At 37.8% G+C, this 16,648-nt stretch overlaps 1 protein-coding gene across 1 annotated transcript in view; it reads right to left on the bottom strand.

Moving 5' to 3' along the window:
- Window positions 1–16,648, bottom strand: part of RNF216 (ring finger protein 216) — a 179,876-nt gene that overhangs the window by 79,105 nt on the left and 84,123 nt on the right. The window contains exons 10-13 of the mRNA XM_027874745.1: window positions 13,893–13,943; window positions 11,606–11,743; window positions 9,808–9,956; window positions 8,922–9,000 (exon numbers count right to left, since the gene is read on the bottom strand). Of these exons, the coding sequence (XP_027730546.1) occupies window positions 8,922–9,000; window positions 9,808–9,956; window positions 11,606–11,743; window positions 13,893–13,943 (417 nt within the window). The remainder of the gene's footprint in view (window positions 1–8,921; window positions 9,001–9,807; window positions 9,957–11,605; window positions 11,744–13,892; window positions 13,944–16,648) is intronic.

The raw sequence follows: 16,648 nt of genomic DNA, 5'->3' as shown, positions 1-16,648 counted from the left end.
AGATAGATAGATAGATAGATAGATAGATAGATAGATAGATAGATAGAATGAATGTGTGTAATAACTGATAATGTAATATACAGAGGCAAGTATATTATTAGCTTCCTTTGCACTTGCAACCAAAGATAAACAAAGAAATATTTTCAGGAAAGTTGAATCTGAAAGGATGAGAAAGAAAGGACAAGGGATGAAGTAGGGTTGTAATTTGTCACAAGCAAGAAAATGTAAAGTTATATTAGTCTTAAGTCAAAGATAATAAGAAAATAAAGTCAGGTAAGTCCCTGAAGGTCGTGATCTATAGGGCAAAGTTTAAATTTGTTCTGAAGTTTACCATGGCTACAATAACAGAGCAGCAAGTTGTTTTAACACCACAATGCTGATTGGAGAGGTAAAAGACAAACAAGGGAAACATGCATAGTCAAAGAGATGGGAAGGGTAAATTCTATTATATTTCTCTATGGACTAGAACTCTGGATTTGATTTTTGGGAGCAAGAAGCTTCTGAAACTTAAAATGCTTCTAGTATAAGGTCTTGAGAGCAAACAAAATTGCTAAGTGCTTTCATGAGGCCAGAGGGATTTGTTCAGACAGTATCTCCCTTTCTTTTTGAAAATCAAATCTGAACACCAGCTGGAACACCTAACATTCATACCTTAAAAATACATGTGTAAATATGCATGTGTGTGTGTACGTACACACATATATACCTAACAGAAACTTTAAGCTAGAAAGGTCTTTGAGCGTACTACTATGGCCTTCAGATTGGAACACAAATGATTTCAGAAAGATGAGAATATATTCTATTTTTAAAGACCTCCAGAGAAAGATTTCACAATCTTTCTCAATAACCCACATCACTGTGAAATGTCATTCCTCAGTTGATAAATGGTCAAAAGATATGAATAAGCAGTTTTCAAAGGAAGAAATCAAGGTATCAACAACCACATGAAAAGATATACCAAATCACTAATAATTAGAGAAATCAAATTAAAGCAATTCCAAGGTTCCATTCATGCCCATCAGACTAAAAAGAAGACGCAAGCGAAAAACAACAAATGTTAGAGGGGCTAGAGGAAAAAAGGCACATTAATTAGCTATTGGTGAAGCTGTGAATTGGTTCAGGTCCAACCATTCTTGAAGGCAGTGTGGAATTATATACCAAAAGTAACTAAGTAACATATCCTCTGACCTAGCAATATTACTATTAGGCCTTTACCCCAAAGGGATCAAAGAAAGAGGAAAAGGACTCTTACGTACAACTATTTATAGCAGCAGTTTTTGTAGTAGCAAAGAAAGAGTAGCCAAGATGGAGCCCAGCAATTAAAGAACTGTTGAACAAATTATGGTGTATGAATTCCATTACAGGAATACCACTATGTTGTTAAAAAAAATGACGAAAGGGATAGTTTCAGAGAGACCTGGGAATACTTGCATGAACTAAGGCAGAGTAAAGTAAGCAGAAATAGGGGAACAATTTATAAATAACAACAATATAGTAAAGACAAAAATTTTCAAAGTCTTGGCCACTCTGATCAATAAAATGACCAACCACGATTCTAGAGGACTGATGATAAGGCATACCACCTACCTCCTGACAGAGAGGTGATAGACTCAAGACGAAGCACAAGATATATTTTTGGACATGGCGAATATCAAATTTTGTTTTGCTTAGTTATGTATATTTGTTACAAGCATTTTGTTACTCCCTCTCCCATGAGGGAAGGGGAAGGAAAGTAGAAAAAACAAATGCTTGTCAACTGGGGGAAAAAAAGTAACGTAAAATTATTCTTAATAATGCAAAGAATGGCATATTTAGAATCAGAGAACTTCTAATCCTGTTTGTCTCTCAGTACCTGTCAAAAGTCTTGCCCACCGAACATGTTTTTAGCCTTTTTTCCAACGTATTGATCATGTGTACTAATTTTTCTTTTTCTTTTTCTATTTTTTCTTTAAATAATTCTATCTGTTCTATGAGAAAAGCTTTCAGGGAGGAGGAATGAGAAGGATACTGTATGATGAAAATACAAAACAAAAAAAACACAACAAAACCCTATGCAATCTTGGGTAATTCACTAAACTTTTCTAGTCCTCAGTTTCCTGATCGGTAAAATGAGGTTAGACTAGATGACCTCTAAAGTCCCTTCCAGTTCTAAACATATGATTCTATGATCATAACTCATTATCTGGAAATCTTTCTTTAGATCTTTCATAAGCAGGCTATTTCTGCTTTTTCTTGTATTTCTCCAATGCATATGGAAACTGTATAGTGATTGGGCTTCGGGTAAGAATCCTTAAAAGACAAAGACTGATTTATTAAGTTACCTTTCAGAGGAAGAAAATGGAGTACTGGATAGAGCACCAGCCTGAGTCAAAAAGATCTGACACATACTGTATTGGCTTCGTGAGCCTGAGTAATCAAATGACGTCTCAGGAGTGCAGGCAACTCATATCTAAGACTTTAAATCACAGATCTAGGCAAACAGAACTTCCTTATCACAAGTTTCCTAACATCACCAAAATCACAGATCTGGCCTAAACATATATACATATACACATACACATACACAGACACAGACACAGACAGACAGACACACACACACACTCCCTCCATTTCTCTTCACAATGAATAATCCTGGTTTGTTCTTAACTTTTCCATGTAGCTCTTACTTTTCAACTTTTTCTAGGCTCTACTGAAACCTCATCAGGTTTTCTACATTTCTCTTTGGGTAATGGGGTCTAACCAATACAATAAGCTACACATTTTCCATATCCATATTCCTTCAGAAAAAAACCACAGCACTAGGATACTGACTCACTGTATAGCTACAATAAATACTCTGTGACTCTGACTACATCTTTGGTTGGACAAGCAGAGGAATTAGTCCTTCCATCTCGCACAATCTGCATGTTTTGCTCGACCCCCAGATGTATTACCTCGTACTTGACCTCAGTGAACTTGATTCTTCTTGTTTTCAACCATTGTGCTAATCTGCCAGAGTAAGTGTTTAGCTCTGACTGTACCACTCACATGATAGGGTACTGAAGTTCAGCCAGAGAGCATAATTCAGTTTCAAGAGACAGTAGAAATCAGTTCCATAGGTCTCAAGGTTTTACAGGTCCTAAGGGTCAGGTTGATTCTTTAATGGTGGCTCTGACCACAGATTATTGATGTATATTCTTCATGTTCTAACTATGGGGTCTATGAAATTAACACAAATGACTTCAGGGATTAAAAGTCAGGCAGAGGTCCGCTTTATGCTCTCAAATCCATCTCTCTACCTAGGGAGGCCGCTTTCTTGAAAGCAAAAAGCTAGTTATTTCTTTGGAGATCCTTGAAACTTTGACTTCTCAGCTACTATGATTATTTTGAAAGTGACTTTGTATTCAAACAAGAAATGCAAAAATCACCAAATCCTCAACTTAATACCATGTTAGTTCAAGGCTGTGAAATAATCATGCTTAATGTGGTGAGCTGCCCTATAGCATACTATTGCTCTTTCCTCTTTTCACATTCCTTCTTTCTTACACAGATACCCAAAGGGATACAAGTTGCTTCATGCATGTATTATCACCATAGCGACAGTTTCTATTTCAGATTCCCATCTTTCTACTGCCTGGAAATTCTGCAGTGTTCTGTGCTGAGACTGCAAAAAAAGGGGTAACATTATCCTCTACTCAGAACACATACAGATTCTGGGAGACCACCAAAAGAATCATTTAAAATATATACACATATGGGACAATTCTGCTGGCACACAGAAATACAATTTACCTGTGAGGGAAAAACATTTATTTCGTGTGTGTGTGTGTGTGTGTGTGTGTGTGTGTGTGTGTGAGAAAAGAACATGACTAGGGGCTTTATAATTTTTTTTAAACGATGGGAATGAATTTAACTTTTTAATGCATCCTTCTATCAATGGGAAAACTGGTACATACCAATACAAAAAGACAATATTAAATTACTTTAATAATATACAATGCAGTAGAAAAAAATGAAAACTAAACAAAGGATATGTGATTTTGAGAAACATTGGCATTCTCAAAATATCCTGGCCACGGCTATATGGCTCCATAAATGACCCACTCAACTGTTTCACAGAAATATAGTCTGTGTGCAGGGTCAATCAGGGATGGGTCTGACAGAGGCCAAGAAACGGCCAGAAAACTCTGACTGCTAGGGGTGGGAGTTTCTATTTTAATAAAGTGCTCACATAAGCCTCTTCTAAAGCCCACAAAGAGGTTCTTTCTCTAAGTACTCTATGTGGGTTCTAAAAGCAGATAGAATAGATAGTGTGGGGAGGTATGATCGCTGTTAATAAGGCATCAGCTTTAAGAGTTCTTATTGACAATAAAAGGCAGCAGGCAAGGTGTGAAGCTGGACTCTAGAGGGAGAAAGGATGGTATTCATGCCCAGAGATAGCTGAGACTACTCTCAAATATCATCCCTAGCCGTCCTCAAATCATAAATGAGTCATAGCAATAAATCTGGAATTTTACCATTATGTTGTGATGCATGCTGAGTTTCTTGTAAGATTTACCACACACTCTACTGGATCCCAATTTTGAATATTACTTTCCAGGTCCCTTAACCCTACATGGAGGGTGATAGGAGGAAGTCACAACAAAGCAAAGCAGCAATGAAGAATGAGGATCACCAGCATGTTTCATTAATTCACTCTCAAGTGGACAAGCAAAAAGTAATAGGAGTTGAGGGATAGGAAAGTAAGAACAAGAAGATAGATTATTTACTTATTACCTCCTCAAAGTCTCCCAGAACAATTCTATGTGTTTGGAAAAGTTAGGAACCATTCAAGTTAAAGCTGTTCAAGTTCCCTATAGTCAGATGCCCATACTCCATTACTATTCTCTAAGGGCAAATGAGTTGTCACTTCTCATAAAAAAATCTTTCTTTTACTTAAAATAAAATAAAAAATCTATTCCCTCTTCAAGTACAGAAGGTTGGATGGTCAATGTTGACTGATCTTTAGATCCAAGAACCAAGGTTACTAATGAGTAACCTTTTTTCCTTCCTGATGCATTCTTCTGAGTAGATTAACACTTTAAGGTAATGATGTAGCTCCTCTCATGAAAGGAACTTCAAAAATGCCAATTTCTGCTCTTTTCTGTCCTGGAATTCTTTTAGAATTTCAGTTTGAACCATACAACTGAACATTTACTTCTAAACTATCTCAAAAGACAGGATCAAGACTGGATCTGTGATTTCCTTAGCATGGACAGCTGGAGAAACTCTCTCCAAGGTTTTAGTCTTAGAGGATGACCTGGAACATTGAGAGGTTAAGTGATTCTCCTGGGGGCACAGAGCCAGTATGTGTCAGAGGTGGGATTTGAACACAGGTATTCACTACTTCAAGGTCAGCATGATTCTTCAAAAAGGGGTGGAATGAGATCTCTGTTCACTGCCTCCTAGGTAGGGCTGGGGAATCATCTGCTCTGGAATAGAGGGAGCTGAATTGGGGGAGAGAAAGGGCTCCATTAACAGACTGCCCCTACTGAGTCCTCTGGCCCCCATTCAGATCTGGGAAGGGCAAAATAAATAGGAGTACAGCATTGTGCTAGGTGCTATGAGATACAAAGGTGATTAAGACATGGTGCCTGCCCTTGAAAGTTTAATTATGCAGGCTAACATGTTCAAAAAAGCTACAATACAACATAACCAATCAAACCCAACTACATCAAATGCAGTGTTTCATTTTCCCAAGAGATATGTATGTTTTAAAGGACACAAAAACAAAGGTTTACCAGTATTTCTCGTGCTATTTTCTTAAAATGGAAGATTTTTCAACCTTCCAAATTATACCCACAACATCTAATATGGTATATTTTTATCAGGGGGATGATAAACCAAAATCCTCCAATGGGATAAGAGCCCAAATAAAAACATATAGATTAGCTATACTTCTTAATATGAGAACAAAAAAAAAGATGAAATTGATAAAGGGAGGCAACAAAAGAGACTGAAAAACAAAGACATATTCCACTGAGTACAGTCCTTAAAGCTTTAAGGTAAAATTCTGTGACATAATCACAATTCCTCTTGATGAGAATTTGAAAGAGAAACCTGGGGGAAAGTGCAGAGGAACCCTTATGGTATAGCTTAGGATGCAATGGAAAGACATTTGTAATGTGAGGGGCTTTAACCTTAACAGCTGACCTTCATGATGCTCACTTCAGAGGTGGCAATCTCTTCCGTCTTATACAGACCTGCATTATACAGATCAAATTTCATTATGCCTCCAAAAGACTGCTCTAATTCTTTTGTTGTTTGCTAGAATTTTTTAACACTGGAAATTTGCTTCTCTAAGTGTGCCATCATCTGATTAAAGGAGACAAGAGTCTTTCCCTATACAAAGCTAAGGTGGTATAATCTCTAGTACCCAGAGCTCAGGAGGCTAGGATGCAAATGGATGCAATGGTTTGACCTGTAATAGTGGTAAACAAAAGGATCACAATTCTAATGCATCTTTGTAAATGTAAAGAAATGTGCTTTTTATGGCAGTCAGTTGATTGGCTAGGCCTCAAATTAGTTCCAAACTTCAGTTAACACAGCTGGAGCCAAACTGGCTCTGGCAGCTGGTGCAGATTCATTTAAATGCTCTTCACGAGTCCATTCAGTTACTGTAGGCTGCTGGAGATGCCTTTCTTTCAACACAGATCTGCCTACTGCAGATGTTAATATCAGTTACATTTCAACTGTTGTTGGGGAAAATACGTCAATGTATCTTAGAAGGATAGAGTGCGGAAATAAGGAGTGAAGAGTAGGGGAGAGAAAATAAACAAATATGAATATAAATGGTAACAGGATAGAGTGTGTGGTTATATCAAAGCATCCACGTCTCAAATGAAACTTCACAATTGCTCTGCTTAAAATGTCTACCTTTGAATATTCTTTCCTATCCACTCATTTCATTACCCTTTAAGCTTTTACCTCAGCTCATCTCCCCCCAAATTCCACCAACATCATCTCTGAGTTTACTTATTAAAATCACAGTCCCTTTAAGAAGAAAGACTTAACAGGAATAATTTCTAACCTGAGAATTTTTTCTCAATTGCCAAAGGCATCACCTTCAAACCTCCTAACATTCCCAGCAGTCACATCTCACCCCATTCAATCCCTCTCAAAAAGCTGAATCAGTAAAATCTAAAAGCAGAAAAAGTAAAAAAGGAACTCTTTATCTCCAAGCACACAAGAGATCTCAGGATCCAGACAAAAGCATTCCATCATAGGTAGGAAACAAAGACTCTCATCTTATCTCATAATCATTCAGACCCTCTTCTGGATAATGCATTAATAAGAGCTCCTCATTATACATTGACAAGTTACTAGAAATCTGGCAAAAGAGTACTTCCTCAAGAAAAAAAAATGATAGCTAATCTTATATAGGCAAAATCAGTTTGGGGCTCATTTCTGAAACATTATTAATCCTCAAGGATTAACAATTGGCCAAAACATCTTGCCGAAGAGTATGTCAAGCAAAATTTATGCCACATACAAGGAAGGTAAAAACATACGCCACGTGAATGTGGATATCTTTGATGTAAAATTCTAAATGTACATAACTACTTGTTTTAGTGTTATGCCCAAAGGATTTTGTCAATTCTGCTTACATGCCAGTGTTTTGATGACACGAATACTTAAAAATGCCCAATAACTAAACAAAACAGAAAATACTTGCTTTTAGACATGAAGTGCTACTGCCACCTAGTGGGGTACTGTCACACCCACTATGCTCCCAAATAAGGATGAGTTAAGTCAAAAAACCTTCAACATAGTTCCTTCTATCAGTTTATCCACCCAAACTAAACAATTATAAATGGTAGATTTTCAAAAAAATCTGAACTGTAAGTTGTCAGGGAATACAGATTGTTATATCTACCTCTGAACATATTATTTTAGAATATAATACTAGAAACAAAATAATGAACGTCATAGTATTCATGAAAAATGAGTGGCTACATAATTTAAACCATCCAATAATCCAGCTAATTAAAAAATTAGCTATAGCAGGAATGTGCCAAAAAGGGAGGAAAGGAACATAATGAATTACAAATGTTGGTGATTAATCTCTATATAAAAGTATTCATTTCAAATTCTTATGAAGCATTCTCTTTGATCTAAACTTCCTAGTTCAGATGAGAATATATTTGGGCATACAACTAATTAAAACAGAACAGACAAGCTTAATTTTTCTACCTCATTGACTTACAAGCTTTTATGGCTACAGTTCTTCCAACTAGACCAAGAACCAAGCTATAACCTACACAGTCATATGAAGCAAGTCCCAGCAAAATTTCACATGATTTTCTCCAGAGTTCTTAGGATATCTTTAATTAACATGACAGGTTGGAAAGTAAGGCAGAGAAAAAGATTGAGACATGAATAGCTTGTTCACTTCTCATCCAATAAATTAATCTTCCTCAAATTTTCCAAAAGCTGTGGCTAGACTTTAAAGCTAACAATCTATAGAAAGCAATAAAAATTTCATGACAATCATCACCAGCTTCTTGATGCCAAGAATGAATAAATTTTCCGAAGAGTTTGTGAAAACAAGAGCTCTCATCTGGGCTCTGAAATAGGGAAGAAATAAATGCTATCACTATGGCAGAATGCCTTTCTTGAAACAGAAAAACAAAAGTAACTAAAACCTGCAGATTTGACATTATAGTGTTAGCATTTACAACAGAAGCAAAATCTTACTGCTTTATGGGTGAAATGCTCCACATGGCTCCAAACCTCAGCTAACTTTTACAAAATACAATTCTTAGTGTACTGAAAAGGAATGCAATTCCTTTTGTGTCTGCTCACCAGATAATCAATCACAAAGGGTCAGGATGACAGACATCATCTTGGCTTTAAACTGTTAATATGGTTATATTTCTAGAAAAAGATCACAGTTCCCTTACCTTTCTGCAACGAGGATTGGGACAACTGAACCACTTCACTTCATTGTCCAAAAGAGCTGGGAAGTTACAGAAGGGACACCTGAAGTCCAAAGGATCATAATGAATATGTGCTCTGAATTTATATTTATTTGATAATACAGAGTTTGATTTAGCTTCATAAATGCTCATAAAGTTGGGGTGCTAAACAAAATGATTATAGACATGTACATAGTTTACATACTCTTATCACTTGTTATCCTTTGTTTCTTATTCCAGTACAGTGTGATCCAATAAATAATTAAACTTCATGGCCCTGTGCTAAGTGCTGGAGATATAAAGACAAAAAAAGACTTTGACCTCCAGGGTTTACATATTACTGGGGAATTTAACAAATAAACAGGCTATCTATTATATGAACAGAACTATACAGATACATAAACATATATATCTATACATTTATCCATACATCTCTATATATTTATCTCTATATATGCATATACACACACTCACATGTATATGTGGAGAGAGAGAGGAAAAGAGGGGGGAGATTGTGTGTGTGTGTGTGTGTGTGTGTGTGTGTGTATAAAAGAGATCATTGGAGGGGGAAAGAGCAAGCAATAACTTCAAAGAAAGCTTTCTAAAGAAGAGGAAAAAATAAGCTGAACCTTAAATGAAGAGGCAGAGGGGTGGAGGGCATGCACTCTGAGCCCAGGAGCCCAGCCTGGGCAAAGGCTGGAGGGTCAGGCAGGCAGGTTAGCTTCTTACGCCTCTGTTCCTCAGCTATGAGATAGTGAAATGTTGGGAAAGCAAAATAAAAAGCAACTAATGGCCAGTTAGGTATCATGATGGCAAAGTAGTGGCCATCTTGGTTCCCAGATTAAACCCAACGGACTCTGTACGAACTTACCTAACCAGTTCATCTGCACAGGCTGCGGCTACTTCTTCTTCAGCTTTTCGCTCATAGTACTTTCGCAGGATGGTTTCTGGTAACACCTTCTCCAGTTCACTGGTTGGGAATGAACATGTGCAGCTGGCTTCCATACAGCTGAGCTCTGACTATAATGGTGATGTAGGGAAAAATTAAGGAACTGTTTCAGAATACTAAGCATCAATCACTCAGTTGTGTCTTCGATCAGGATATCCATCTTAAAACAATAGCTGACATTTGCACTTCATTTTGCAGTTTACTAAATAAATATGTTATACACATTTATGTATTTGATCCTCACTGTACAGCTGCTCCATGAGGCTCTGAGTGGCTAAGAGGCAAAGTCCTACAAACAGGAAGTGGCAGAGCTGAGATACAAACCCAGGTTTTCCGATTCCAAATCCAATGCTCTTCCCACTATACCACAGCTGCCAACACAAATAACATCCCTAGAGGCAACTAACAAATATCTGATGGTGTACAAGATGATGGCAACAGTTCAATAAGTAGCAGGAATCAACCTGAGTCCCAGGGAGGTCACTGGCCAAGCTCAGAGAGAGGCAGTACTATCATATCAGCAACCCTGAACACAGGGAAGAAATCAAGAGTAGACAAAACCATGGGGAAGCCTTTCAATGAGACAAAGGAATATTTTTATGCCAAAGAGAGTTAATCTCTCTTAAATGTTACTTAATCTCTCAAGTAACATTTAAAATGTATAAAACATAAGAACATGCAGGTTGGTATTAATCAATGAATGACTATGTAGTTAGTTTTAACAAGGAGAGAATTAATGAAATTCATAGACATTTCTGTAACACATTCATTTGGTGTTTCAACCTTCTCCTTCCCCAAAATCTTATAAAATTTTATTGGTCTACATTTCATCTCCTTTCGTTTCTCCCACCTGATCCCTAGCAATGGTATTTAAAAAAAAAAAATAGTCAAACATGAAGCAGCAGTAAAGGGGAAAATCAAAGGTTCTAAATAACCCGCAACAGTGATGATGAGCCTTTGTATAAACAAGCTTGTACTCAAACATAATTGATTACTAAGTAACTCAGTTACTTTGCTCTGGTTCTTAATATGACTTTAAAAAAAGGGGGGGGCACCTAGGTGGTGCAGTGGATAGAGCATCAGCCCTGGAGTCAGGAGGACCTGAGTTCAAATCTGGCCTCAGACACATAATACTTCCTAGCAAGTCACTTAACCCCAGTTGCCTCACTAAAAAAACCCCAAAAAACAAAAAGTCCAACACCCTTTCCCATATTATGCTCAAACACATGAATCAGAGTTCAACACAAAATGAGACACTGCACAAAGCAGTCATGCATCTTAATGCAACCAAAAATATTTGGAAAACACCTATGGAATAAACACCAATGAATTTTGGCACTTCCATGTACATAAGCAGAAAATGTTAACAGTTTATAACATTCTCTTGAGAGCTCTGCTTTTGATGACAACGAGGCATTCATCTTGCACCAAAAAGGACAAGGTGGAATCCTTCTGGGCAGTGAGTTTTAGAGGACTGGTCCTCTAAGGATCCTGTTGCTTGAAAATAAATTTCTGCTTTCTCTAAGGACCAAGAGCCTTGCAGATATAGGGTCTGAGGCAAGTTTAGGAGCACTATCGTTTACTACCTCTTCTAAGAATGACACTTTGTCCCAGAAAGGGCATGGGTAAAAGGCATTGAATCATAGTGTCCTGACTTGCTCATCACTTGGACTCACTTTAAATTATCCTTTGGTTCTAAGAGTATCTTAGCACTTCTTACCTTTCCTGACCCGAAGACTGCCTCTTGGGCATATTTGATTAGGCACTCCTTGCAGAATAAGTGACCATCAACACACTGAGTCAGCTCCTCAAATGCAAATTCTCCATAGCAGCAACGGCATTCTATCATCTGACCATCCTACAATCCATAAGCAGAAATTAGATAACCTATTTCCTGCCCTTAAGCAGCAAGGGTAGCCATACTTCACCCCAATGCCCAATGCAAACATCTTATTGAATGTCAACTAAAGAAGTCAGAAAACAAAAGTTATTATTAATTCACTGAGATATTCATACCATTCTCAGTTTATCTGGCTGCTATAGCTACTTGAAGTGACATTTTTATATTATTTTCAAAAGTTCTTAGCATGCAAAATCAATTCAAGAAACATTTTCAATACCTATTATAGAAGGTGATGTGCAGGGTGCTGGGGATACAAAAGTGGTTCCTGACTTCAAAAGGCTTATACTTTACTACTGTGGGGACAGTCAGTAAGTGTCAAAGGTTAGATGTGGCCAAGTCTTCTTGGCTTCAGGTGAAGGCTTCTACCCACTAAACCATGAGGCCTAGATTCTATGATCAAAGTGGCTCAAGAAATGGCATCCCAAAGCTCCTTTCTCAAATTACATCTGGCTTATAACAGTACAGCAGTTAGGAATCTTATTCCGAGTTTTTATGGAGATTTGTGACTGGCAGAGATAGAGGATAAAACAGTCCAGCCCAGTTCTCTCTCACAACTACTCCCACAAGGATTGAGGAAGAGTACCAGACTGTGTAGTAATCAGAAAATCCAAGGAGACACCACAGTGTCTCCCAAGCCAAGCTGATAGCCTTAGCTCAGACAAGCAATCAGGTTAAGACTGAGACCAGGGGAGGACCTACAGCTCTGTCACTCTGCCCACAACTCTAAATCATGGTTTCAGTATATAGAACAGGACTGGGACCTGCAATTAAGTAACAAGGGCAAAGACTACAGAGTTCAGACCAAAGGTAAGCCTACAAAGTTTGTTGCTATGATGGGGATGTTGAAAAGGGATGGGGGATGCAGGCACAGTACACAAGGTAGGACTAGCCATTGTCTCCTGGAACTAGAACCAGGGGCAAACACCTGAAGTTATGTTGCCCAGACCCAAACCTGGTTGGGGAACCTGCAAAACTTGGAACAGGAGGGCAGTGTTATACCCTGCCTGAGATCAAACCAGTTAGGGCATACTGAAAGTTTGCAGCTCCATTACTTATTAGACCTTTGAAGATTGAAGAATATAGTAGCCATACGATGCTGGATAATAAAAGTCAAGTCCACACAAGGCCCCAACATTCACTCCTAAAGTGTGCAGATCCTAGCCCATAAATAAATGAAGTCTAAATTTAGGACACAAAAGTGGAGGAACAGGTAAACAAAAGAAGATACTGGAAACAAAGAGCTATCACAAAGCCAGGGGCACCAACCCAGAAGAAAACACCAACTCCAAAGTATTTACAAGCAAAGCCTCTGAGAAAAACACAGTGTGGACACAAAGGCAACTAGAATTCCTAGAGGAAATGAAGCAACAGTGTAAAATGAAAAAGTTAATTTTTATTATTCAAAGAGACTGTCTCAAGTCAAGATTAAAGTGTAAGCATAAGCAAAGCAACACAAGTGCCGGTAAGATGCTCATTTTCTTATTTAAAAAAAGGCCAGGTATGGTAGACAATCTCTCCTACTACAATTTAATTCTGAAACAGAGAGGCTGAAATGCAAGAGGGGAACAGTGAAAACTAATTGAGGCCCAAATACATTTTGCCCTGTCCTCCCCAGAAGTGAAATTAACACTTAAATGTGAAAAAGGCTCCTTGAACAGGAGTTCCTAAGCAGCTAATCCAATGAATTGGTCTCTTAGGTTCATTATCCTTCTTCCAGTGTTGGTATGAGTCTGGTACAAATCAAGAATTAGAGCAATTTCTAAGTGTGGCCAATAGCTTAGATCAGTGGTAACAAACTCAAATAGAAAGTGACTCCCGCCACCGTATATTGACTTAGAAAATGACAAATTAACATTGTCTATGTTGTACTGTATTTTTATTTATTTTGTTCAACATTTCCCAATTATATGTTAATCTGGCTGGGGAATCTGGCTTAGTCTCTCAACTCAGTAGAGTGGGGCATGTTAAAATAGAAAAAAATGAATACTCTGTTAAAATAGTTGGCCACAAAAAATGCTAGGAAAATCTGACAAGAGGAACGCCCCCAAATAAACAAGGAAATAAAGAGATAATTAATTAAAAAGATGACACTTAAGGCAATTACCTTTTGATACTGTTCTTCATTCATTTGCAGGGCAAGCAAAAAGTCAGCATGCTAAGTGAGAAAAAAGAATAGGCTATAACAAACACAACCCACAAAAAGATGCAATGAACTATTTGCCATTTACTTTAATAATTAAATATTAACTAAGGCTATCAAAAAAAAGGCTATTCTTGTAGTTACTTCAAAAAAATTACTTTTCTCTATGATATTTATGTTGGCTTCTCAGGGCAGTTCTGCCAAAAATTAGCATGGAATTAAGTCCAGAGAATCACCAAAGAAATGGTAAAAACTTGTAAATTATAAAGAATCTTGACTTAAAGTCAGTGAACTTGAGTTCAAATCCAGACTTTGCTACTTAACCATATGACCTTGGGTTCAAATCCAGACTTTGCTACTTAACCATATGACCTTGGGCAAGTCACTTTACCTTCACTGTGCCTCAATTTCTTTATCTGCAATATGAGGGGGTTGGATCATTTCTAGGGTTGTTTTTAGCTCTAAAGAAATGGCCCTCCATCTGGCAAAAATGTGAGTAATTGCTCAAAAGTGGATAGAATTTTTAATGATGGTTCTATTTAATCAGCAGAGCTGGTTTGAATCCAAGGTCATAAAAAGGAGATAATCTGTGAGATTTCGATTAAGGATTAGACTCTTTTCTCCCTTCCAAATCAAGTAAAAACAGATAAGCCTGGCAAAATTTCCTTAGTTAAAACTAAGAATTCATATTTAGAGCTTCTCATTAAAAAATGTAAAGACTCCAAATCAAAAAACAATGATACATTCTTTCTGCCTTGTTACAGAATGTGAAATTGAGATGAGGGTATACAAGAATAACCAAACTACAGGAATAAATGGTCAGGGACATGATTACACCAAGATTGAGTCAAATTTAGTGATTAAAGCATTCCTGACAATATATAGCAGTAATCTTTCCCAAAAGTTGGCAACAATGGCCATAGTCACTATTAGAGGGGAAAAAAATTTCTACAAATATTTAATTTCCTGACCTCCCTACACTACACCTAAGCTACACACAAGCCATACCCTTCATCTTTCCATCACTTAGAAATGTTCCACTCCCATGCTGATGATTCAAAAATATTTTTAACTGATCAAAATCTTTTATCATTCTCTATATCCTTATGTGTTTTAAACTTTAACCTTGTTCTTCATCTTCTTGGGGACCTCTAAACCCTCTCTCTCAATATTTTCTTACGACATTATCCTTGCACTGATTACATTCTCTTTCCCTCTCAATCTCTACACTATTCTCTACTCTACTCTTAAATCTTTTGTCCCCTTTTCCTACTGCCAGACCTGACTACTGTCTCCTACCTTCTGCCTCCTTCATGGAGGAAATCCAACCATGCTGACTGTGAGGCAATCAGGGTTAAGTGACTTGCCCAGGGTCACACAGCTAGTTAAGTGTCAAGTGTCTGAAGCCAGATTTGAACTCAGGTCCTCCTGACTCCAAGGCCAGACCTCTGGCCACTGAGCCACCTAGCTGACCCTCTAACTGATTCTCTACTCCACTCACTACAGCACCTGTTCCAAATCTTCTCATCTCTCCTCAAGCCTCTCATGCCATTCTCTTTCCCTACCTTCTTAGCTGAGGACCTTACCTCACAACTCATTGAGAAATTGACACTTTCCCAAAGCTCCCTCTTCTTCACTTCACCTCAGTCAGACATCCCCCCCCCGACTATCTCCTCTTATTTGAGAAAAATATTCTTTGCTGGATCTTCATCTTTGTCTTCCTCCTTAAATGCAAGTGTCCCCACCAAGGCTCTGTCTTGGACCATCTCTTTTTTCTCTGTATTTCCCCTGATGAACTCAAATCTAAATGTCCAGCTCTAGTCTTCTTTCTGAGCTTCATTCTCAAATCTCCAATTGCCTATTAGACATTTAAAACTGGAAGTTCAAGAGACAATTCAACACATCCAAAAATGGATGCATTCTTCTTCCCTCAAATCCTCTCCTCCTCTTCAAAACTTCCCCATTTCTGGCAAAGGTATCACCGTTTTTCTAGTCTCCCAAATATGTAACCTCTGCATTTTCCTGGACTCCTTATTTTCACTCATATCTAACCAGTTGTCAAATTTTGCTCTCTCTACCTCTATAACATCTACAGAATATGAACCCTTCTCTCCAGTCACACATCTACTAGCTTAGCTCAGGCCCTCATCACCTTTGACCTAGATTATTTCAACAGCCTCCTAAATGATTTTCTTGAAAGTTTCAAATCTCTTCCCACTCTGGTTCATTCTACACACTTGCTGCCAAAGTGGTTTTCCTTAAGCACCTCATTCCCCTAACTCAAAAGCTACCTGTGGTTTTCTATCATTTCTATATTCAAATAAACTCCTTTGCTCAGTTGTTAGGTCGTTCATAATCTAGCCAACCTATTTTTCCAGCTTCAAGGGATATTACGAGCCCTTCTGCATTCTGTGTCCCAGTTAAACTGGCCTTACCTTTGCTCTTCACATATCACCTTTACATGGTCGTTGCCTATACTCCCTCCTTACTTCTGAGCTACTGTACCCCTCTCATGTACCAACTACTACAAGAAATCTTTCTTAACTCGCATCCCCATCAAACTACCTTGTGTTCTACTACTTTGTACTTCCTTGTATTTATTCTCTTTATTCTGTATGTGTGTATCCATCCATACAGAGAAAGGAACACATATATAGAAAAATGTGTGTATGTATTTATTCCTGCCTCCCTCCCTCCCTTCGCCTGTCTCTCACTGTGAT

Source organism: Vombatus ursinus, unplaced genomic scaffold (genome assembly GCF_900497805.2).
Source record: "Vombatus ursinus unplaced genomic scaffold, bare-nosed wombat genome assembly UNPS02014807.1, whole genome shotgun sequence".
NCBI lineage: Eukaryota > Metazoa > Chordata > Mammalia > Diprotodontia > Vombatidae > Vombatus > Vombatus ursinus.
Note: the sequence above shows the minus strand (reverse complement) of the source record. Positions and strands in the feature narration are given on the sequence as shown.